This window comes from Carassius carassius, unplaced genomic scaffold (genome assembly GCF_963082965.1).
Source record: "Carassius carassius unplaced genomic scaffold, fCarCar2.1 SCAFFOLD_123, whole genome shotgun sequence".
Taxonomy (NCBI): domain Eukaryota; kingdom Metazoa; phylum Chordata; class Actinopteri; order Cypriniformes; family Cyprinidae; genus Carassius; species Carassius carassius.
Window position 1 is genome coordinate 55,701 of NW_026775014.1, and position 23,418 is coordinate 79,118.

At 40.5% G+C, this 23,418-nt stretch overlaps 2 protein-coding genes and 2 non-coding genes across 7 annotated transcripts in view; 1 reads left to right on the top strand and 3 right to left on the bottom strand.

The window, feature by feature from the left end:
• LOC132134174 (forkhead box protein K2-like) overlaps positions 1-4,966 on the bottom strand; it is a 10,973-nt gene extending 6,007 nt beyond the window's left edge. For both annotated transcript variants that reach the window (XR_009429414.1, XM_059546957.1), the window contains exons 1-8: positions 4,222-4,966; positions 3,280-3,465; positions 3,051-3,189; positions 2,787-2,933; positions 2,026-2,219; positions 1,601-1,791; positions 957-1,175; positions 380-499 (exon numbers count right to left, since the gene is read on the bottom strand). Coding sequence is in view for 1 of the 2 variants with exons in the window: in XM_059546957.1 (XP_059402940.1) it covers positions 380-499; positions 957-1,175; positions 1,601-1,791; positions 2,026-2,219; positions 2,787-2,933; positions 3,051-3,189; positions 3,280-3,465; positions 4,222-4,514 (1,489 nt within the window). In the remaining variant the exon portion in view is untranslated. The remainder of the gene's footprint in view (positions 1-379; positions 500-956; positions 1,176-1,600; positions 1,792-2,025; positions 2,220-2,786; positions 2,934-3,050; positions 3,190-3,279; positions 3,466-4,221) is intronic.
• A 2,274-nt stretch (positions 4,967-7,240) lies between these two features.
• LOC132134175 (WD repeat domain phosphoinositide-interacting protein 3-like) lies at positions 7,241-15,799 on the bottom strand. 3 transcript variants are annotated; one of them, XR_009429415.1, is made up of 11 exons: positions 15,333-15,795; positions 14,344-14,418; positions 12,819-12,920; positions 12,538-12,625; positions 11,551-11,645; positions 11,239-11,429; positions 9,098-9,183; positions 8,909-9,010; positions 8,662-8,783; positions 8,324-8,520; positions 7,241-7,486 (listed from the first exon to the last, which is right to left on the bottom strand). XR_009429415.1 is itself a non-coding variant. In XM_059546959.1 (10 exons), the coding sequence occupies exons 1-10, from the start codon at positions 15,397-15,399 to the stop codon at positions 8,414-8,416; spliced, it is 1,035 nt and encodes a 344-aa protein (XP_059402942.1). In that variant the 5' UTR covers positions 15,400-15,794; the 3' UTR covers positions 7,827-8,413. The 3 variants fall into 3 exon arrangements, 2 of the variants coding, with proteins under 2 accessions (XP_059402942.1, XP_059402943.1); XM_059546959.1 differs by lacking the exon at positions 7,241-7,486 and having other exon boundaries at positions 7,827-8,520; positions 15,333-15,794; XM_059546960.1 differs by lacking the exons at positions 7,241-7,486; positions 12,819-12,920 and having other exon boundaries at positions 7,827-8,520; positions 15,333-15,799.
• Positions 15,800-15,927: 128 nt separating this feature from the next.
• trnar-ccu (transfer RNA arginine (anticodon CCU)) lies at positions 15,928-16,000 on the top strand. Its single transcript has one exon. It is a non-coding gene; the product is annotated as a tRNA-Arg (tRNA).
• A 6,575-nt stretch (positions 16,001-22,575) lies between these two features.
• Positions 22,576-22,648, bottom strand: trnar-ucg (transfer RNA arginine (anticodon UCG)). Its single transcript has one exon. It is a non-coding gene; the product is annotated as a tRNA-Arg (tRNA).
• Between the last annotated feature and the right edge of the window lie 770 nt (positions 22,649-23,418).

The window sequence follows — 23,418 nt, forward strand, 5'->3', positions numbered from 1 at the left end:
CAGAGTCAGATAGAGACGTCCAGACCCGGCCGAACCAGGACACAAAATCAAAGATGTCTCTAATGAAATATACTAATGCTGCTCAATTGCAGTAAAAGTCATAATTACAATTATTTTAACACTGAGATCATGATTATATAGCAGAATTACTCACTGATGTAGGAAATACCACAAAATTATTGAGCTTTAAAGAATTGTTCGCATATCTTTTTAACAGTGATTTCTTGGAACGTTAGATACGACTAAAACAAAAAACTATTAGAAACTATGTAATAAACATTTAAATCAACAAACTTGAATACAAGCTCTGATAAACATGTTTGTTATTATAAAGTGAATACGGAGTGATAACTGGACAACACTGAGGTTGGTTCCTGACCTGTGACCCCATGCGTCCCGTTCTGAGCGATGGGCTTCACGGGCAGCTGGTGCTGACCCACAGGAGACGTCTGGAGAACTGGAGAGCTGGTGCTGACCGCAGGAACCGGCTCCACTTTCACTGACACAAGCAGAATCAACAGCATTAACGAGAGCAATGATCCCTCTGATGATATCCAGAGTCTCGTTATCACAAAATAAACCCCTTTTGGCTGGATATACATCATAACACGGCTGCGTGCCACACAAGAGAAAAATCACTGATTACACAGCCTTTGACCAAATAAACAGACACGTGGACAAGATATACTGATTTTACACAAAAAGGTTTGCAAATTGTACCTTTCAGACTCCAAAACACTCGTCCTGGCAACAAGACAAACAATACTGCAATATTACAGTACTATTAATACTTTTATAATTTAATACAACCCCTAACAGAGATGGCGTTTGCACTGAGACACGACACACGCTTCAGATCCTCTCATGATCTGGACTCAGACGCTCGTTATCAGCTGACCAATCAGAATCAAGTATTCCAGAGAGCCATGTCTCATCTTCTGATGTTCAGTCCTCACCTCGGAGCTCCTGGTGCTCTCCGTTCCCCTGCGGCTCAGATCTAGTGAAGCTGGTCCTGTGTGCGGTCACTGCAGGGATCACATGCAGCGTCTGAAGCACGGGCTGCTGGGACGTGTGAGTGGACAGCGGAGAGGTCACGGCGTAGGTCACAGGTTTGATGGTCTGCGCTAGCTGCCGCTGAACTGTGATGAGAACCGGTTGGGTGTTGAGAGGTGAACCTGTGTGGGAACATACGTTTGGTTAAAATGACCATCAGTGGGTTAACAGCTGACCGGTGGCCTGCTCCAGAACAGATTCGCTGAGAAACATCCTTCCCAGGAATATAAAGGATGATACAGGTTTAGAAGCTCAATTATACTTTGAGTGAACAACAGTAAACATGGCCCAGGAGTTGTCTTCAAATTAAATAACTTGCAAAAAAGGGAAGAAAAGACCATGTGTTAAACACTTTAAACACATCAGAGCTATGTATTTCTGTGACTTTTCCAGGCATTTGTGATAACTGGATAAGGATGCTTCAAAATCGATTTGATTCAGCAGTGAATCAATCAGGTTGAAACCATAACTCAATAACAAATGTCCAACAGCGGTCTTAATTTCAGCAGAGGTGCAGCTTTAACTCGTGACTGGAGGAGGATCTTACCAGCGGTCTTCTGAGCGAAGCAAGCCTCCTGAATGACGGTTAGTTTGGGCTGAACGGCAGGAGCGGAGGAAGGTGTGGGCTCCGGATCCACAGGAACAGGTGATCCTTCTCTTGATAAACTGTCTGGAGTCTGAACACCGCTGGAGTGAGCCGACAGCGCTCCGGTGTGGTTAGGAGATGCTGGAGCGCTCCTGAGAAATCACATGAATCAACTCGAGTGACACGGTTCATGAAGAGCATCCATTCTGGAGGAATCCACACAATCATGAACGTCTATCAGAGCCCATGAATAGACCATGATCCTGTTTTAGTAATAAGTCACGCCGGTGAAGATAAATAAAGGAACAGTGTACCTAATTAAAGATATTTCTGTCAGCGTTTACTCCCCCTCAGCGTAACAGCATGAGGAGAACATGAATGATCACCTGGATGAGAGCGGTCCGAGGGGGGTCCTGAAGCATGGCACGCCGCGAGGCCTGCGCTTACGAAACGCTTGTTCGATGAGCTTCGCTTCAGACGAGGGGTCAATCCTCCAGAAAGAGCCTTTGCCCGGCTCCTCTTGAGATCGCGCCACTTTGAGAAAATAGCGGTTTAAGGACAGATTGTGACGAATCGAGTTCTGGGAGAGAAAAAAGCAGCAAAAAGGTTAACAGTTCGGCAACTGCTTTAAGCTGCAAATTTAATTTAATTTGACAATGTAACGATGAAGCAGATTATAAACGAGACGATGTGCACATCTACTTCACACAGCGGGTTCAGGTTTATCGAGCCACTCCAGAGTTAGCTTCACGTCTGTCCCGTCTTTCAATAACAACATGGAGGCAGCATATAATGTGTAATACACACTGAAATGTGCCACACAAACTGTGAAAGTCAGACTGAAACAAGCAACAACTTCAGCCACTGGTTTGTAAAGTTGGGATCGTTCAGAAGGATCTGCAGAGCGATCAGTCTTTCATTTCAAAAACACAAAGAAAACCTTCATATTACCTCTGTAGATATTCTCCATAATTTGCAAAGCTACTAACAAGAGCATGGAACCAAAAAAGGCAAGGTAATAATAATAAAGTGTGGGTCTGCTCGATTCAGTGAGTACAAATACAACAGCTCCACAACGAAGACTAAATGCATTAGGTGACTCTAAACTGTAGACGCTGCACAAAGAGAAGAGCTGATGGACACTCACTTGCCAGCCCTTGTCTGCGCTCCTGTAATATGGATAGTTCTTCGTAATGTGGGTATATATTCCATTCAGTGTTAGCTGTTTGTCGGGTGCCATTGTGATGGCTTGAACTATAAGCTGAGCATACGAGTAAGGAGGCTTGGAGTCATCCTGTGAAAGACAAGAAGAGTGCATTGTGACAGATTACTGCATCAAATCAGTTTCAGAACAGAGACAAACGAGACATCACTGCTCTATACATCAGCCTTAACGTTTAAAATCCCATACTTTTGGACTGTCTCCTCCAGACGCTTCCTTGTCATTTTCAGATTGTGAGTTTTCATTGAGATCAGCTGGGAGTCCACGACCCATCCTATAGCTGGACAGTCCTGCTCCTCGGGGACTCGACGGACAGGAGTTAGCAGCGCTGAACAAAATCACAAATAGAAAAAAAAATGCATGATAGAGGCCTTTGTAGCCGAGGACAGACGTCCGTGAGCTGAAGCAGTGCTCTCACCTGATGGTACCTGTGGGGGACGGCAGCGGGGTCATCAGGTGGGCGATGTTGTCTGGGATGTTGATGGTCAGCGGAGAGATCTGGGCTTTCACCGGAGACTCAGGCGCGCTCCTGCGCTCGCTCTTCTCACTATACAAGGCAGTGAACGTGATTTTGATAGTGGTGCTGGGAAAGCGTAAAGTGCACCTACAAAACAGAGAGAAGAGTTTGGATTTCAACCTCTTATGCACTGATGTTTATGGAGTAGCTTACTGAAAATATCTACACAGATAAAAAGCAGAGATGTTGATACTCAAACCAACAACACAACACTGAACGAGAGCCGATTACACTACAAACTCATTTAATCGGCACAAACCGAGCCGAGCCTCTGCCCTCTTCATCACATCACACTTCAGACACCTGAAGAAGAGCTTAGCTGTAAACTAAGTGCCATTAATCATAATCTTTGTTTTTTGAGGTGATTAAAAAAAAAAGTATAAAAACAAAAAAAAAAAAAGCACACAGCTTTACATAATTTCTATAAAGATGGAGAATCAATAAATGTAAAAGTATGTACGCAATGTCACTGAATGGTCAAGAGACACTGCCATAATCAATCATAAGAGGGCATAAAAACATAAGTTATATTGACCAGGCTATTATAACTGATTAAGATTTCCGATCTGTCATTTAATTAAGGGCTACAGACCAGCACACGTCATATTTGATTAACTCGATATATTTGGATAAAATGAGGGCAACAGGGACTGAATGAACCCAAAACACTTTTTTTTAGCAAATAGTTAAGAATAACAACGCTGCGCTCACTCGAGCTGAAATATTCTTCAGTGTCGCTAATGACGCGACGCTAATGACGCGCGTTAGTCGCGGTTGTCATAATCAACACGCGCTGCTCGCCGGACAAAACAAACCCCGCGAGCGCGCGGCGCAGACTCTTACGCGCGCGGCAGCTGCAGAGGAGGAGCCCCGCGTCTCTGAAACACGCCGTCCACGAACACCCCGTTTTTGCCGAGGCATCGAAGGTAGAAATCTCCGCTTCCCGTTCCGTCCTCGCCGGCGGAGAAAATCTCCAGGTGTCTCCGTGAAATGAAGCTCGAATGGCCCATGCTCACGTCCACGGAGCCTTGTGAGGAATTCCGTCCGACGGTGACCGAGCGCTTCTTCATCAGATACTCGAACTCTCGGCCCTCGAGCCGCGCGACGACCGACCCTGACATCCCGCTCACCGCCATCTTTATCACTGCTCTGGACGGGGACTGGAGACTATCAGATTGAATGAGCAGACGGCAGATCGTCGGCCGGGAGGCCTGCTTGTACAATTTAGTGTGGGATCGAATCAAAGGATGAGAAATAAACACGAAGGAACGAGCCAGTCCGAGGACGGCGGCTCCAGCCCAGAGCCGCGACAGAGAACGAGCACACGATCAACTCTACCAAACAAACGCTGGGGGCGGGGCCGAGCTGATTGACAGCGCTAGCATCCAATGGCTCTGCGACTCGGGAGAAGAAAAACGGACTCCACCAATCAGCAGTCAGATGAACAAGCATGGAGTGCTGGGGGTTGGTTGCACCGTGTGCGCGGTCTGACACGCATGTAATTGATGTGTTACAAGAGAAGGACCGGCGAAGCTAGAGAGTTTAGACAGAGATGCTGTCGTTTGATCGCATCCTGGGTACAAAATAGCACACTTAGACTACGGCGGTGCTTTCACCGAGGAGCAGAATTCACGGCGATATGAGGATCCTCTCTTCTTCCACAGGACTTCGGTTGCCTTGGCAGTAATCGTGTGTTTAATCACGCTTTTGGAAACCAAAGCTGTTCGTAAGGCATTCTTTTAGTGTCACATATAGATCAGTGGTGGACACACATTACAGTCTGCTCTGGGTCAAAGGTGCACGTGCTTCTGATGCTCTGCACTGGCGGAGGGTAAACCAGCTCCAGAGTAACCCTCTTTTTGCCAAAATGTCTTGCATACGTCTGTGTGTAGTGGTTCTTGAAGCACTGACTCCAGCTGCAGTCCACTCTTGGTGAATCTCCCCCACATTTTTGAATGGGTTTTGTTTCACAATCCTCTCCAGGTTGCAGTTATCTCTATTGCTTGTACACTTTTTTCTACCACATCTTTTCCTTCCCTTCGCCTCTCTATTAATGTGCTTGGACACAGAGCTCTGTGAACACACAGCCTCTTCTGCAATGATCTTTTGTGTCTTGCCCTCCTTGTGCATGGTGTCAATGGTCGTCTTTTGGACACCTGTCAAGTCAGCAGTCTTCCCCATGATTGTGTATCCTACAGAACTAGACTGAGACCATTTAAAGGCTTTGCAGGTGTTGTGAGTTAATTAGCTGATTAGAGTGTGGCACCAGGTGTCTTCAATATTGAACCTTTCCACAATATTCTAATTTTCTGAGATACTGAATTTGGGATTTTCCTTAGTTTTCAGTTATAATCATCAACATTTAAAGAAATAAACATTTTAAATATATTAGTCTGTGTGTAATGAATGAATATAATATACAAGTTTCAATTTTTGAATGGAATTAGTGAAATAAATTTAACTTTTTGATGATATTCTAATTATTTGACCAGCACCTGTCATTTAAAAGTCTGTAAAAGTGATCTTGTGCTTCTTTGGGATGGCAAAATAAAGCGATGTTTACTTGCAGAACGCAAGCTTCTAGAGGCACATAAGTCTGAAGTAACGAATTTAGGTAAATGGGTGCAGAGCCAGTGGTGGTGTTGTATGCGAACATCAATGCCTTGTATTTTAATGCGAGCAGCTATTGGTAGACAAACTGATAAACAGAGGTGTGACGTGTATTCTTTTCGGCTCATTAAAAATTAATCTTGCTGCCGCGTTCTGGATTAATTGTAAAGGTTTGATAGAACTGGCTGGAAGACCTGCCAAGAGAGCATTGCAATAGTCCAGCCTGGACAGAGCAAGAGCTTGAACAAGGAGCTGTGCTGCATGTTCCCAAAGAAAGGACCTGATCTTCTTAATGTTGCATAATGCAAATCTGCAGGATCGGACAGTTTTAGCAATGTGATCTGAGAAACTCAGCTGATCACCAACTTCATGGACTTTAGTGTAGCACAAGTTTATGCTCTCAAAAACAACGAAACCTCCAGTTATAATCAGTACTGTCCCCTATAATAATAATATATAATCAGTTGTTCACTGTTTGATGAGTGAATCTCTTCAGTTATATGTACATCTGAATGAAACTCCGGTGTTTCAGCGATGACTCATCTGGATGCGTCTTGTTGGCCACTGCGTTAATAAAAACAACGTAATCGTGTGTGATTGGTTGTAATGCGCAGCACTGTAAAAACACAGAAAAGGAATTATGATGCAACATGAGCAGATCCAAATTAGATGTCAGGAGAAGCCTAACATTTGCAGATTATAACGTCATATAACATGGAAAAATCAGTTAATCATTTTAAAGATGTTGTTCACCATATACTGTGAACAACTACTCAACATGCAAGCAAAATCTACATGGATACCTTTGCCATGTTCATCTCGTTACACAACTGGTCGTTGTGATTTTGCCAAGTAAGACATGTTCCTGGAACAATATTATTGTCCAAAATATAGATTTAACCCAATCCATACCCCTACCCATAATTTATTTCTAAAATCAATGGGAAATGATAGCTGATTAACAGGGGTATAGAAGCACCTAACCTTGACTATAAGCCTTAAACAGATATTTCCTTAAAAGGCTCTCTCTCTATTCTGATTGGTTGATTGGAATGTTGTTCCAGGATCAACAGGACGTTGTACTTGGTGAAATCACGCTTACTTTACACAACCATATACACACACACACAAAATAAAATCCCCTAAAAGAGTCCTAAAACCCCTCTCACACGCATCTTTCCACCAAGAGAAGAATCATCTCTAACAAACATCTGATGTCAGTCACAATCAGACCTGCGTGAAAGAACAGCCATTCTTGATTTTACAATCATCTTTAATTTGTCATATGATACTGAACTGTGTGGGGATCAGCTTACATCATCATCTTCATGAAATTATATGCATCACTTGCATGTTATCAATGACAAAAGCATCAAATAGTAACAAAATAGCTTATAGATACATTTCAAAGAACGGTTATAAGAATTTAGACAAACATAAAAGCACCGGGTTCTTCAGGTGCGAGATGGACACTTTGCCAGAATTTGAGCACATTCGTCTGTAAAAGAGAAAGATCAGTCAGTGGCTACTCAATACTACATAGAGTGATAATTCTGCAGCTAATAAACCAAAAGATGCGGTTTGATGCATTCATCTGCGACCAGGTTTAAATAGTGTACAACTTACATTACAATACACCTCTTGTAAAGTTATTCTCAATTACTTTGAGAAGAAAACAGGACTTGAGAGTTGGTCATTTTATTTTAATCCATTAAGAATGTAAAGAGACTAAATATGACGACACGGTTCCTCATTCTTCTCCTAATATGTTGTGTATGTGCATCACGTCTCTTGTGTGATAGTGCTTTCTAAAGGTTTGTTTCGGTCGCTGTACTGATTATATTAATTAGATTTTGTTATAGCCAACAAAAAGATTTTGCGTTACATGAAATGAAGAGCACACCTTTACAACATAAAATGTCTGTTGTGTTATACTAGCCTAAATACCATGTAGTTACATCATTTTCATCCGGTCTCCTGCGTTCATACAGCAAAATAAAACAACGCAAAGATTTTTCAAAAACATAGTGTGAATGAATTACATGTTTACACCCAGCGCTGCTCTCAATCACTTTAGATTCGTTTTGTTAGTAGACAAGAATCGCTCTCGCTAACTAGCCAACAACATCCAAAGCCTTAAAAATCCAATGGAAGACAATTTAAAAAATGTTGTCCTTTCAAAAAAAAAGAAAAGAAAAGGGTTTCCCTCTCGTCCCTCCACAGAATATGTTTTCTGGGGTCCCATGTTTTCAGTCATCTCTCGACTTGTTGAAAGAAAGGCCTCTCTTGTTTGAGTCTAGAGAGCTTTTAGAGTTTCTTTTGGTCTCCTCCACACCTGTGTCACGCTCATCTCCAAAACAGCGGTCATGAACGCCACTCAAGTCCTCTGGAGATGTCAGGAAAGGAAGTGAAGTAGTGTCTACGCTCAGATCTTCTCGTCCGTCATTTCCAGGAACTGAGCGTAAACATCCCTCGAACACTCCCCTTTTTGGTTGAACACAAACTTGTAGTAGCTGCCATCAGCACAAATAGCTGCAGGAGAATCGCTGAGAGTTAGTCACTAAACAGTTCTGCTAGTCATATCAGTACATGATCGTCTGATGATTCACAGCACGTCTATGAGAGCAATATATTCATAACTGTTTTTAAAAATATGACCTAAGTGTATTTCACCTATAACAGCGTTGGGTTCTGTTCCAAAGGCACAGACGCAGGGAGAACCGGACGGGACCTGGAACTTGGAGAAACTCCATTTGGAGCTGAAATACTTGGGGAGAAAACTGGCCGATGCCAAGCTGTGTTAGGACACACGAGAAACAGGCGCACAGTAAACACTTACAGTGAAACACAGAATATAAATGTCAGACAAAAACAAAGTTGAGGATATCTGCTAAAACCTTTAGGGTGCTTTAACACGAACCTGGACTGCTTGTTCCTTTTGGGATCCTCTGCAGCAAATATGTGGACCGTGCCGTGGTCACTTGATACGCAGATAAGAGAGGCATCCTGGTTGAAATTGATGCTGAAACACAAATACGCTCTGTTATAAATGCACACATTAGATTACCTTTATAGTAACAGAACAGGATAGCATGCATGCAGTGATTACCAGTATATATTGGCAGTCTGTGATCCTCTTCTCAGCTCCTGAATGAGATGACCAGCTGAAGTGTCAAATATTCTGATCAGGGTCCCCTACACAGAAGACATGTTCTCCGTTAGCCAACCGCTGGCTCATTCCATGGCCATTTAGGGTGTGTTCACACTTGCCATGTGTGGTTCGTAGGGCTGGTCCGAGTACCATCTTTTGAGCTTCGAAGCTTCGGTAGTAATTAACATCAATATTTGAATCATGAATAATCATGCTCAAAATAATCAAGAATAATCAAAGTATTTCAGAATGAATAATCTTTCAATAAACTACAGAACAGCGCGAGCAGGACTTATATGCTCCAAAGAACTGACACTGCACTAGTGATACAGAACACACAGGTCTATTAAGAGCAATACTTTTCATATAAAATTTTTTTTATTAGGCTGGGCTACTGTACTTTCTTTTTTTTTTTTTTATGACTGCCGTTTTTTCTAGTATTTTCCAAGCAAATTAAGTGCACGTTTTTATCATGTGTAAAATTACTCATTAACGTGGTGGATAAAAGGTTGTATTTTTACACCAACATAATACTACTATTTACAGAAGTCAGCTGTTGTAGGATGGTTTTAAATCACACTGTCTTTGTGTTGTCCTCACTCAATCTAAAGTGCTCTCACACAGCTGAGGTCTTCTTCTCTTCCAGATGAACTGATTCATGACGTTCACTCAAGGGCTTCTCCAGTATCGGACCGAACCCGGATCAGTCAGCACGGATACGGTTTGATCTTCCACTGTGGGGCTGATTACGGAGCTCTTTGGAATGCAATACAAATGCTTCAGTCGCTGTCTTGGTAATTCAGGTGTAATATAAACAGCAATATGGACGATGATCAGATATTTCTGTTTTGGGGACTCCTTTTTTATCTGATAGGCTATTTACTTCGTTCTATAACGAGAAAAATTTGACGTCAAAAATAAAATAAACAATGCGTATAAAATCAAAATGCGCAAATGTTTCCTCCACAGACCAAACGGTCTCAGACAGTTTTTTCTTCTTTTTTTTTATTGAACGTAGCGTAGCTGTTTGATTAAATACGCGCTACCGCTTTGCTAGCTGTGGAGAAACTGGTAGCCAGGCAACAGAGAAGCGACGTCACACACACACACACACACACACACTGTACCAGATTAATACACCTGTACCTGACAGTGCTTGGAACCGCTCGCCCAACAGTAAAAAAGTGGCTATATTCAAGCACGAATGAAGACTGTTTCGCGGGGGATGCCAGATATATATATATATATATATATATATATATATATATATATATATATATATAAAAAATTTAAAAAAACTTATTAGAATCTCAAAATTAAAAATCGAATGCCAACCCACCGAATGAATAATCGAAATATTCTGATCCAGCTCTAGTGGTTCGATTAAAACAAACCCTGGTGGGATTGCTCTGTTAGAGCAGTTCATTTGAGTTAGTGTGAACGCTGCCATCTGAACCAAACAAGCGGATGGAGATCTCGATCTGCTTCCCAACGAACTCTTGAGTGAAATATGAACGCAACACTGACCAAATACTTCTAAGCAAACCAAAAACAGGAAGTATTTACAAGATGTGATGCTACGTGACATGATTTGACGACACAGTATAACCAAAACAAAAAGAGCAGAGGACAAACGTGGAGCAATGATGAGGTAAAGTGGCTTTTATGAGCTCCTTGTGAATTGGTGGTGAAACTAAAATTATATGTACACTCAAGAGTGAGCGCTTAGTCTTACAGCAGCGCTGAGCAGATTTGATATCATACACCTGCAGCGCCGCTTTAAGTCTAACGCATCTTTTGTTCAGTGAGTTCCGTCACGATATACACGTCATTCAAGTCGACCAATCAGCTTGGGAACATCTCACTAAGCCTTTAAGTTCGCTGTCAAAAAATGCCAATGTGAGCGCTAAGTGGATCAGGAACAAATGTATCATTTTCCTTTTTGGTCCGGACCAAACAAACCGAACTTGAAGTGTGAACACACCCTTTGATTAACAAGCAGTTTTGCAAAAATCAAACAGCTGTGTGTCACACACACAAGATTAATAAAGAGTGAAGTGAGCAGGTTAGGCCTAAACCATCAGTGGCACTGAACTGACTTTCTCCGACGCCGTGGCGATCCGTGTGCCCTGCAGGTTGAGAGCGATGCAGCACAGAGCTCCTTCGTGTGCAGGAATATCCACAGGCGGCTTCTCTGTGTTGGCCAGATCTACGATCTGAACGTGTCCAGAGTGAGTGGCTGGGAACGCTAGCAAGGAATTGTTGCTGTTTGGGCACAAGACACACAAACCTGCAGAGACGGCCAGAGTGAGCGTCAAGAAAACAGCTTTGTCCTGTGAAGTTCAGATCAACAGCACACGCTTGTGGTTCAGTATCTAAGAGCACGGATCAATCGCTGCTTCACAACTTACCTTTAGGGTTATAGCATGTTTCAAAGACATGCAGCTGATGAGGATTGTGAGTAAACGTGAAGACTTTAATCATGGAATCCAGGACCACCACAATCCTGAAACACAAAACAAACCACGTGTAGCTGTTGGTTCTTTATAAGGAGTGACTCTGATGGACGGTGTGTGTTTGTGTGCGCTCTCATGAGCTTCGAAGGTTTCTATTTTTAATGTGTTGCACAATGTTTACATCACAAGGTGTCCAGGTTAGTCAGAATCCTCTCGATCGTTTGCTGTCAGCGTGAGCTCATAATCAACAATCCTCTCACTAGAACCAGTGAAGAGTAGATGTGATGTCTTCATTGATTATAATGTGAGAGTGCAGAACTCACAGCGTAAAGTGATCGACATCTTCAGTGTTTATGAAGAAAGCTTACTTTTTGTCTATAATCCATTCACAATTTGAATAAAAGTTTTGTTCTTTATGCTGCAAAGATTTCCAAGGGCCACCAACAAAGGAGAGATAAGTATTTAAATGCAGGAGTGAATCGGTCCCTCACGAAACTGACAGTAACACAAGGTTACTGAAGTAGCTTTAATACACATCTACTGTTAGATAACTCTTTGTCCTATTCATTTTAAAAAGCGACATTTACTAATTAAAAAATATATATATTTGAAAAACACTTGATGTTTTGATGTGTTTTAACTTATATATAAATATGTTTCAAGAGTTTCTGTTATGGTTTGAACTCGTGCAGTATCATGAAGTTTACTTCCTCACTGTTTGAGTCAATGTTAAAGCTTAACCCAAGCAGAAGTTACAGCTACACTGTGCCAATATTTTATATGAGACTCATTACTGTATACTGCATGTGTGATATTGGAATGAAATCATCTGCTATTTTTTCTTTTTTTCTTTTTTTTTTAAATCAGTTGTCAGATATGTTCAAGGTCAGACAAATATTATTAAATGAAGAATACAACTAAATGAACAAAATAGTTCAATACCTGTCACGGCGAAGCTTAACGGCTTTGACCTCCGTGGAAAACTCAATCTCGATCACAGTCTTTTTCTTGAGGTCATCCCAAATCATCACTAACACAAACACAGAAAAGAAGCAAAAATGTGTTTTTACAGATTTACTTGCTGAAATAATTTAGCAGAGTTTTAATATGTCAACCGGAAGCAAAATCCAGGAGAACCTGCATTAAACACGGTTTGACATGTTTAAAACCTCAGCAAATTATTCCATAAATCCATCAAACAGCCATCTCAAAGAGAAGTATACCTTTATTGGGAGGGTATTTTGGTTTTTTCCCGCCTCCAACAATCGCAAGATAATTGCATCGAAAGAGCATCTCCACGTGACCAACTCCTCCCTCAAGAAAGTCTGAGTGAAGAATTAATGAGATTAATGAGATTAATGAGTCCACAGGTACACAGTGAAGCAGAGATTCGTCTCTGATCCCAGAAACACTGAAGGGTGAAAGAATAACTCGGGTTACATGCTAGTCCTTATGTTTCTAAAAGACATGTTGACATTGACCCTTGTGGACTGTATGTGTGTGTGTGTGTGTGTGTGTGTGTGTGTGTTCACTGCTCCGGGTGTGTGTTCACAGTGTGTGTGTGTGTGTGTGTGTTCACTGCTCTGTGTGTGTGCACTTTGGATGGGTTAAATGCAGAGCACGAATTCTGAGTATGGGTCACCATACTTGGCTGAATGTCACTTTCAAACAAAAGTCTTCATTGCCTGTGTGTGTCTGCACTATGAGGCAAGTTTTAGCGCGTGGAAAAATCTAAAGTTAACTTCCACATTGTTTTAATACTATGTAAGTCTTTTCGTTAATGTTCCAGTAGTGGTGGAAATTATGATTCTTTCAAGAGATTCGTTCATTTTCAGTTCGTTCACCAAAATGACAGATTCGTTCACTGATTCGTTCAGTGACCATTTCTTCGTATTACACAAAATATGCCAGCAGGTGGCGAAAAAGAGTGTCTTAAGTCAACGAACGTATTTACTTTTTACAAAAACTGATTTGGCTGTATTAAATTGTGTGCATAATCGCATTCAGTATATAAAGTCTATTTAAGGTGTTCAGATGAACAAAACACGAGGTTTTCTTGCATAATTATCATTTTAATTGTTTGGTCAGACAGTTCATATATTAGCCTATATAGTCACATTCATCAGGATTAAACGTAGAACTATGTTCTGTATGCTAAATATGAAAACAAGTGTATGTGCACAGTACCTATAACTGCGCTTTGCATTTTGCGAGATTGACACGCTAAATGGCCAACTGACCCGGTTTACTCTAATTCATTTCGTTCACGAACGAGATAAGCTATTTACCAATTAATTTCATTCACGAACAACATGTATCCATTCAATCAACTTGTTTGCGAACGACATGTGTACCGGTTTCAATCATTTCGTTCATGAACGATATCTCTAGATCTCGTTCAGACTCATATGAAACTCGTTCAGTGAAGGGCATATTCGTTCACTGCATTCAAAAAAAATCACATGCTCCGTCACATCTCATACTCGAAGGCTATTGGCTCGAGGTTAAATGACTCTTTGACAGGATGAAACAGTTCACTGAGCTGCGCATGCGCTGATAATAGCTCCGCGCTGCTGTGGAGGGAGGAACTTCAGTGAACGAGAAATATGAGTCAGTGGATTACATGAACGAGAATGATTCGTTCACCTAAAAGATTTGTTCAAAAAGAATGATTCGTTCACGAAAGACACATCACTATTTTCCAGTCAGTCTGTGTTTAACACGTGTCAGAGAAAACAGCTGTCTCACCTTGCTTTTCCTTTTCTTTAAGAGGGTCTGTGTTATAAACCCTGAATCCATTCTCCATCCCACACGCAAAACATCCTGGTGAGGGGAAAATCACATTTTAAGGGAAATACTGGGATTTTCTGTTGCTCTACTGTTTCACCTTCAAGAGATTAACTAAAACTAAACCTCCAGAAGAATGCATCAATATCACATGAGCTGATGGGAACAATTACAAATGCTTTCATATTTATATATTTATATGGAGAGATTGTCTCCAAAGAGCAGCAGTCACTGTTTCATGACTTCCGGTTCTGATTCGGTGCAGAGTGTCACTTAACCTGCATAAATCCTCCGTTTGAACCACTGATCTATAACAGAGATATAATAATCTCTATAATACAGAATACTCATTATATAGATCAGGCGATGCGTCAGTTAACGTTAGTTGAGCCACATTATAGTTAAAAATTGCAGCACGCCGTCGGATTTAAACAACCTTCACATTGTATAAAATTGTTAATCAAGTTCACTGAAATCCAAATGTAGAGATTTATCTCCTGAAAGTCATTCCAGCAGTTGATCTAGCGCTAGCATTAGCCTGGTTAAACAACTCTCAATGTTTACTTGATTAACGTTATATGGTGAAATATGAGCATTACAGTTTAGGTACATATACAATTGTCGGTCATTTATAATACAAACATTAATTCACCTGAAAAAAAGGCGAACAGAAGCCCTAAAAGAAGACGCTCATGTGAATGATCTTTATGGCTAACCAGCTATTCAAGTTCGTTAGCTTGCTAGGCAAAACAGCAATAGTGTTTATGAAGTTTAATATATTTAATCAAATAATCAAAACATCACATCTCACACAACATCACAACACATCACATCTATTTCAAAACACGTATTTGTTTTAGAAACATAAAGAGTTCACTGGTCTCTGTGATTCATAAGGGTAATGTTAATATCAGAGTGAGGTTAGCTTTAGTTAACAATAAACATCTTACCGTGATCCTGGTTAAATCCAGCATAGAGTAATCCATTACCATGCGGATTTGAGGGTAATAAATTCATAGTGCTGGGCGTTATTTGGCTAATCTAAATGAAAAGACTGTTAGCCTAACTAAAGGCTAACATTCCTGACAGAAGGCTCGAGCTGGCAGGCTAACGCTAGCGCTGTAACATCGGGACTCGCTCCAGTCAGAAAATAAAGTCTGCAGCGCGCCTGAAGCTCCCGCTCTCTCCTGTTATCAGCGATAATAGAGTTATACCCACTGATCTATAATATAGAACATAGTCGTATATAGATCAGTCAATGGTTATACCTCACTGGTCTATAAGTCAGATATTACGGAAACAGAACTTACTGTGGTCTACACATGACTTAGATGGACTTTTGCAAACAGCTCGATATTTTTAAGTATGCAGTATTCTGTACTTTAAGAACAACATGACTTTGTTAAAGATGAATTTTAAATGGCCGTAAAAGGGTTTGCAGACGATAATAAAATACTTTCTAAAAAATATACCATAATATACCATAATACCATAAGTCTGAAACATCGCATAAGTATGAAACTGTTTCAGATATGCTTTAACACTGCCCCAGTGGCCTAATGGATAAGGCACTGGCCTCCTAAGCCAGGGATTGTGGGTTCGAGTCCCATCTGGGGTGATTGGTTTTTTTTTTTCCCGTCTCATTCTGGAGTTTAGTTTAGTGCATTACAAAGCTGGATACATCTTAGATCATCTAATGTGACAGAGTCACTGCTGAAGATGATACTCATGTTTTAACATCTTTTTAGCTGCAGGGCCCGGGCGATCAACATCCAACAAGAGTAAAGTGCGTTACAGACCGGCTGTAATGATCAAGTGATTAGTCACTGCTGTCGGAAAAACAAAACAAAAACATTATATATATTAAATATATATTTATTTATATATATATTTTTTCTTTCTTTTATATGCATATATTGATATAATTATTCTCTAAATAAGAAAGTAAAACTGCCAGTAGGTGGCAGTAAGTGCCTTTAAGGGGCCGTTTACACCTGGCCTCTTCATGCGTTTTCTCAGATCGGATAGCTATCCGATCGTGAAAAGACCAGGTGTAAATGCCCTCCGAAATGCATTTGAGACGGATTTGAATCCGATCACTCGAACCACTTCAGGAGGTGGTCTGGGCCGCATTCCAGACAAAACTAGACAAGTGTAAATGCATCTGGTTGTTAAAACCACATATGTAAATTGTACTCCTCCCCAAAATGCTAAAAAAATTAACGTGTGAGGGCGTGTTATAGGCTATATGTAATGTTATAGCCAGATATGACGACGCTACTGGAACACGCACCACCAGATGAGAAGCTGAGCATATATTCATTAAACCAACGTGCAAACTATCTCAAATCAAAGTGAAAGTAAGTCGCGAACGCTTAACACACAATCATCATCATTAATAGTAGAGAAACGAAATGATCTTACCAGTGCTGTTGCCGCTCTCTCTTATTACAGTCTTTGATTTTGAAATTTTAGCTGATGATCAATAAAATGCTGCTCATATCTGTTGCTTTCGGTGACGTGCACTCCATTAAATCTGCATAGAGTGCGGGAGTTGAAGATCGGATTTAAATCCGTTTCGCAAAAACACATTCATGTGACCAGGTGTAAATGGAACCGTTTTGATAAATCAGATAGCCATCCGATCTGAGAAAACGCATGAAGTGGCCAGGTATAAACAGCCCCTATGACAGGACTGGGCAGCATTGGTCCTGGAGGGCCGCTGTCCTGCAGAGTTTAGCTCCAACCCTAATTAAACACACCTGACAGTAGCTCTCTAATGATCTTGAAGACCTTGATTAGCTGTTTGAGGTTAGTTTGGATCTAAACTCTGCAGGACGGTGGCTCTCCAGAACTGAACTTGCCCTGCTTTATAAGTAAGTCATTGGCTGCACCCGAAACCACATACTCACTAAGAACTAAATTTCAATAAGTACTTACCTAAGGAGCGCTTAAAGAGTACCTACTCTATAGCCCGAATACAGTAAGTATGAATGTGATCTGGACGTCATCCGCCATGTTGATGTTTTCATGTGACCTACAACATAATAACAAGAACAACAAATTAAAAGCAAAATATATGAGCGACAGGTTCAATTAATCTATCTGTAACGACTGATAAAACTTGCTAATTTTGTGGTCTCGTTGATGAAACAGCTGCCCATTTATTTTGTGATTGTAGTAGAACCAATACATTATGGGTTGATTTAAGTTCTTAACCTTACTAATGTAAACCACAGTTTTATCCTTAAAGACTAAGACATTATTTATTACCCAAATAAATCCAAAATCATCATCTCTTGTATATGTACCTATAGGTATTCCTCAGTGTTTGCAACATCTGCAGAAAGGAGACGCCGGGCAGCTGCTCGAAGATCTCACCTTTGAAGAAAACTGTAGGTTTTATACTAAAAAAATTAATAAAAGTAACCATCCCAATAAATAAATACATTACAAGTGAACAACAACATAAAAAAAACAAAGCTTAATCTAAGTGTATCATTCCAAGAAAATATCACATATTTACAAACAGTGGACCCACATCCTACTGCATCTCAACACAGCTGTGCCAGTTCTGTGGCTGACCGCAGTGTCCACCTTCACCTGTCTCTACCGTCCATCACTGCTGCAGTCAGACTGGAATCTGATCATGGATAGAAAAGAGCCTATATAGAATATAAGAAAGTTTGCTTTTTTAAGTAAATTACAAAAAAATAAAGACCCTTTTCCATGATATTCACATTTCTTGAGATGCACCTGTACAAAACATGTGCTTACTGGAGCTCTGCTGTTTTTACAACAAAATCCCAAATAAACTTTACTATTAGTGTTTTTATACCTTCAACAATTCAATAGTTTACTCTACAGTAGCTCAGGCAATGCGGGTAGCTCAAACTCACATTTGAAAGCACTATCATCGCTCTTCTCCTTCACGTTCAATGATGACCTAAACTCTCAAGTAGCCTCCTGGGATAGAAAAGTGTCACTTTTCACTTCAGAATCTGGGCTGAAGCAGTAGGACATCAATGGATTTCTTGCCTACTCTTTTACTACTCTCTTCACGTACTATTTTCTCCTACTATATAGTAGGTAAGTAATTTTTCAAGGATATATTTGTGTACTGTACAGACAGAAAGGGAGACAATGGAAGTATTGGCGTGTCAGGACCACTGCCCACGTACTTGTTGCTCTACAAACCTGATTCCCAAAATTTGGAACACTGTACAAATTGTGAATAAAAAGAGAATGCAATGATGTGGGGCTTTCAAATTTCTAAATTTTATTTAGAATACAACATAGATGACATATCAAATTTTTAAACTGAGAAAAATTCATCATTTTAAGGGAAAAATAAGTTGATTTTAAATTTCATGGCATCAACACATCTAAAAAAATTTGGGACAAGGCCATGTTTACCACTGTGTGGCATCCCCTCTTCTTTTTATAACAGTCTGCAAACGTCTGGGGACTGAGGAGACAAGTTGCTCAAGTTTAGGAATAGGAATGTTGTCCCATTCTAGTCTAATACAGGATAATACAGTTGCTCAACTGTCTTAGGTCTACTTTGTCGCATCTTCCTCTTTATGATGCCCCAAATGTTTTCTATGGGTGAAAGATCTGGACTGCAGGCTGGTCATTTCAGTACCTGGATCCTTCTTCTACGCAGCCATGATGTTGTAATTGATGCAGTATGTGGTCTGGCATTGTCATGTTGGAAAATGCAAGGTCTTCCCTGAAAGAGACGACGTCTGGATGGGAGCATATGTTGTTCTAGAACTTGGATATATCTTTCAGCATTGATGGTGTCTTTCCAGATGTGTAAGCTGCCCATGCCACACGCACTCATGCAACCCCATACCATCAGAGATGCAGGCTTCTGAACTGAGCGCTGATAACAACTTGGGTTGTCCTTGTCCTCTTTAGTCCGGATGACATGGCGTCCCAGTTTTCCAAAAATAACTTCAAATTTTGATTCGTCTGACCACAGAACAGTTTTCCACTTTGCCACAGTCCATTTTAAATGAGCCTTGGCCCAGAGAAAACACCTGCGCTTCTGGATCATGTTTAGGCTTCTTTCTTGACCTATAGAGTTTTAGCCGGCAACGGTGAATGGCACGGTGGATTGTGTTCACCGACAATGTTTTCTGGAAGTATTCCTGAGCCCATGTTGTGATTTCCATTACAGTATCATTCCTGTATGTGATGCAGAGCCGTCTAAGAGCTGAAGATCACGGGCATCCAGTATGGTTTCCAGCCTTGACCCTTACACACAGAGATTGTTCCAGATTCTCTGAATCTTTGGATGATATTATACACCGTAGATGATGATAACTTCAAACTCTTTGCAATTTTTCTCTGAGAAACTCCTTTCTGATATTGCTCCACTATTTTTCGCCGCTGCATTTGGGGGAATTGGTGATCCTCTGCCCATCTTGACTTCTGAGAGACACTTCCACTCTGAGAGGCTCTTTTTATAGCCATGATGTGCTCATGTTGTCAATTGACTTAATAAGTTGCAAATTGGTCCTCCAGCTGTTCCTTATATGTACAGTTAACTTTTCCAGCCTCTTATTGCTACCTGTCTACCTTTTTTGGAATGTGTAGCTCTCATGAAATCCAAAATAAGCCAATATTTGGCATGACATTTCAAAATGTCTCACTTTCAACATTTGATATGTTATCTATATTCTATTGTGAATAAAATATAAGTTTATGAGATGTGTAAATTATTCCATTTCTTTTTTTACTCACAATTTGTGCAGTGTCCCAACTTTTTTGGAATCAGGTTTGTAAATGAATGGATGTTGTCATGGTGTAAAGAACTGAAACTGCTATTTGTTAATAATTGGAATCTTTTCTGGGAGTGTCTTATGCTTTTTGATGCTGATGGTCTGCACCCCAGAGTCGGAACTTCTCTCGCACAACACCTCCAGGACACTTCGCTCCTTATGACTAGTAAGTCAATTCTCAAATAACTATTATGATGACTTTTGTCAACCGCTTATATAGTTATATAGTGATATTCTCAATGTTACCCAGAAAACAGGATACAGGTTTAACTCAATCAAAATGCTTCTGCTTAATGTTACACTGTCAGACATGCAAAAGAAATCTAATGTATCTCTTGCTCTGGCTACTGTGTATAGACCACCAGGGCCGTATACAGAATTCTTAAAAGAATTTGCAGATTTCCTCTCAGACCTTTTGGTTACAGTTGATAAAGTGCTAATCATGACTGATATATGAACTATAGGCTCAGCGTTACCTCAGGTAACTAGGATTTACACAAGCTCCAGTCTGGATCCAGAACACCTGAGAAGAGATGATGCTGACCCCTCAGAGGACCTCAGATGATGCTAACCCTGAATCAACAAACAGAACTAACAAACAGTGCATCATTGCATCATATAATAATTGCTGTTAATAGTGTTCATCATCTGGTTGACTACGTCTTGTATTAATTTTTCTGAAAATCCCTGTCAGCACCCTGTGCAGCGGGTGAAGAGCTGATCAGACAGCGAGGGACCTCAGACTTATTTATGGACTCAGAGCTTGGAGAAACAAACTACATGGTAGTGTTATCATAAATATATATATATATATATTGATAACGATACTGAAATATTTGACACGGTTCCATTACTCATTTTCCACAGTATCTGAATTTACATCGATACAATCTGCGTCTCTTTCTCCTCTCCCAGTGAGAATATCTCCTGCTTCTGAGTACTAAGTTATTAACCCAACAATAGCGGGGTCAGTTAATTTTTTTTGCAGTGGGCCGCGCAAACATATGTGTGTGGTTGTGTGGGCCGTGAGTTGAAAAAGGTTGGGAACCACTGGTCTAGGATGATCTGAGCCAATTTAGGTGAAAATCAGATAAACAGTATATGATGAGTTCGGAAAAAAAAGTTTTCAAACTATTAAAAATAAAAAACTAGACCTTATGATTTTAACATTTTGAGCTAACATGAGCCAACAATAATTTTTCTTCTAGACCTTACGCTTCAAAAGTTATTAACATAAACATGAGTGAAATTCATTAGAATGATAATTGCTGTCGCTATTGAGAGTGAGGAGTTGTCGTCATAGCACAGAGCCCCTCCCCTCGATATCACAGTCTCTGCCATGTTGGCAGGACACCGGCGGCGAAAAAGGATTGTTTACATGTGTTGTTAACTCGGTAGTAGAGGAGGTTTTTGCAATTCCGCACTGTTTTACCATGACTGGAAGTTACTGCTGCCTTAAAAACTGCTCCAGTACCTCATACGATACATATGGAAAACATAGGAACAATGGAATACAGTTTTTTTAGGTTACACCAAGTGCAAAACAGCGGTATTTGCAGGTTTTATGGGAAGAGCATTGCGAGATGATAAAGTTGGTGCAGTTAATGATTTCAGGGTAAAACTTGCACTTTTACTTTGGAAATTGCGGTTTAATTCCGTTGACGACCTTCTCCAGTCGGCGTTTTTGCATCCGTTAGCTGCTTGTTAATCAGATAATGCTTCTATGTTCTTTCTTTACATTTACATTTACAGTTAATCATTTAGCAGACGCTTTTATCCAAAGCGACTTACAAATGAGAACAATAGAAGCAGTCAGGTCAACAAGAGAACAACAACAGTGTACAAGTGCTTTCTTGGTGCCAACTGTGGAAAAAAAGATCAATGAAAGGCTTATAATAAACCGCTGAAGGTTTAACTGCAAGCGCTGCGTTCAACTGGGTGACGCGCGTGCAAGTGAAGGGGAGTGCGATTTGTACGGGAGTCAGATTTCGGTACAACAGGCAAGCCCCTGGCAACCAATAGCGTGTCCTACCATCATGGCCGACCGGCTCAGACCCCTTCCAAATCAACCCAAATCGGTACGTGACCCCTCACTCTCTATAGAGGCCTACATTTTAATTTATGAAGAAGAAAGTAAATTAGCAGAGGATGTTTCAATCCATCGACCTCTGGGTTATGGGCTCAGCACGCTTCCGCTGCGCCTCTCTGCTATCACTGTAATGGGTTTGACAGATATAGAACTTCTAGGCAGTGCTTCACATGACCGCTGGCCCGCTCAACATTTTGACATTCATGTGTTACTGCATCACTAAACTTAAATGTCGTTTTGATATACATATTCGGGGTTGTCACATTTAAATCATATTGGTCTGTTTATTTTTTTTTTTAAGAGTAAAATAAAAAACGACCACGAAGGGACTCGAACCCTCAATCTTCTGATCCGAAGTCAGACGCCTTATCCATTAGGCCACGCGGTCGCCGGTAACTTCTCTCTCACACAACAAAGATTTATAGTGTAGTACAGTATAGTAATTATGATAATGGTACTTTATTTTCAGGGACATTTCAATAATCGGTTATCTGAGGCCAAAGTATGATTTTGATAGATGTAAGGGTTTTTAACTGGAGTATTTTATGATAAAGTGGTAAATTGTTTCATGAATTGTGTGTTAGGAATCAAGAAAAACTATGTTAAAATAAAGCATCGAGGAAAAAAAATCGATCTAGTGCGAGAAGGGTATTCCTGCACAACCGGAGGCTGCAATTTCAGGACGGCAACTCTTGGACCGCAGCTTTAGGACCCTAGTTTTTTTTTGTGACAGCGCCACCTACCGTACTGGATCAACACTAATTAAAGTGGACGACGTGGACAGCAATCAAACGGTGAGTGACGATATTTAATTACGTTTTATTTTATAACGTTTAAACGGTGCGAAGTTTACATAGTAAGAACTGCTAACTATGAATTAATAATTAATTCCCACCAAATTAAGAATTTGTGAGCTAGTTTTATTAATTACTACGACCTTAATTCATGGCCTTGATTTCATAAATCCTTGTTGAGTTTTAATGACGAAGTATTATAAGTGAATCTAGCCTGCACATTAATTAAACTTATCAGATGACAAGAGCATGGTTGATGTAAGGTTTGTAAGATTTACCTGCAGCTTAATGTATTAGTGTGAATACTGGCTTAATAGTCCTTGTTTTACCATATTTATGTATAAAATATCTTTCATAATTAAAC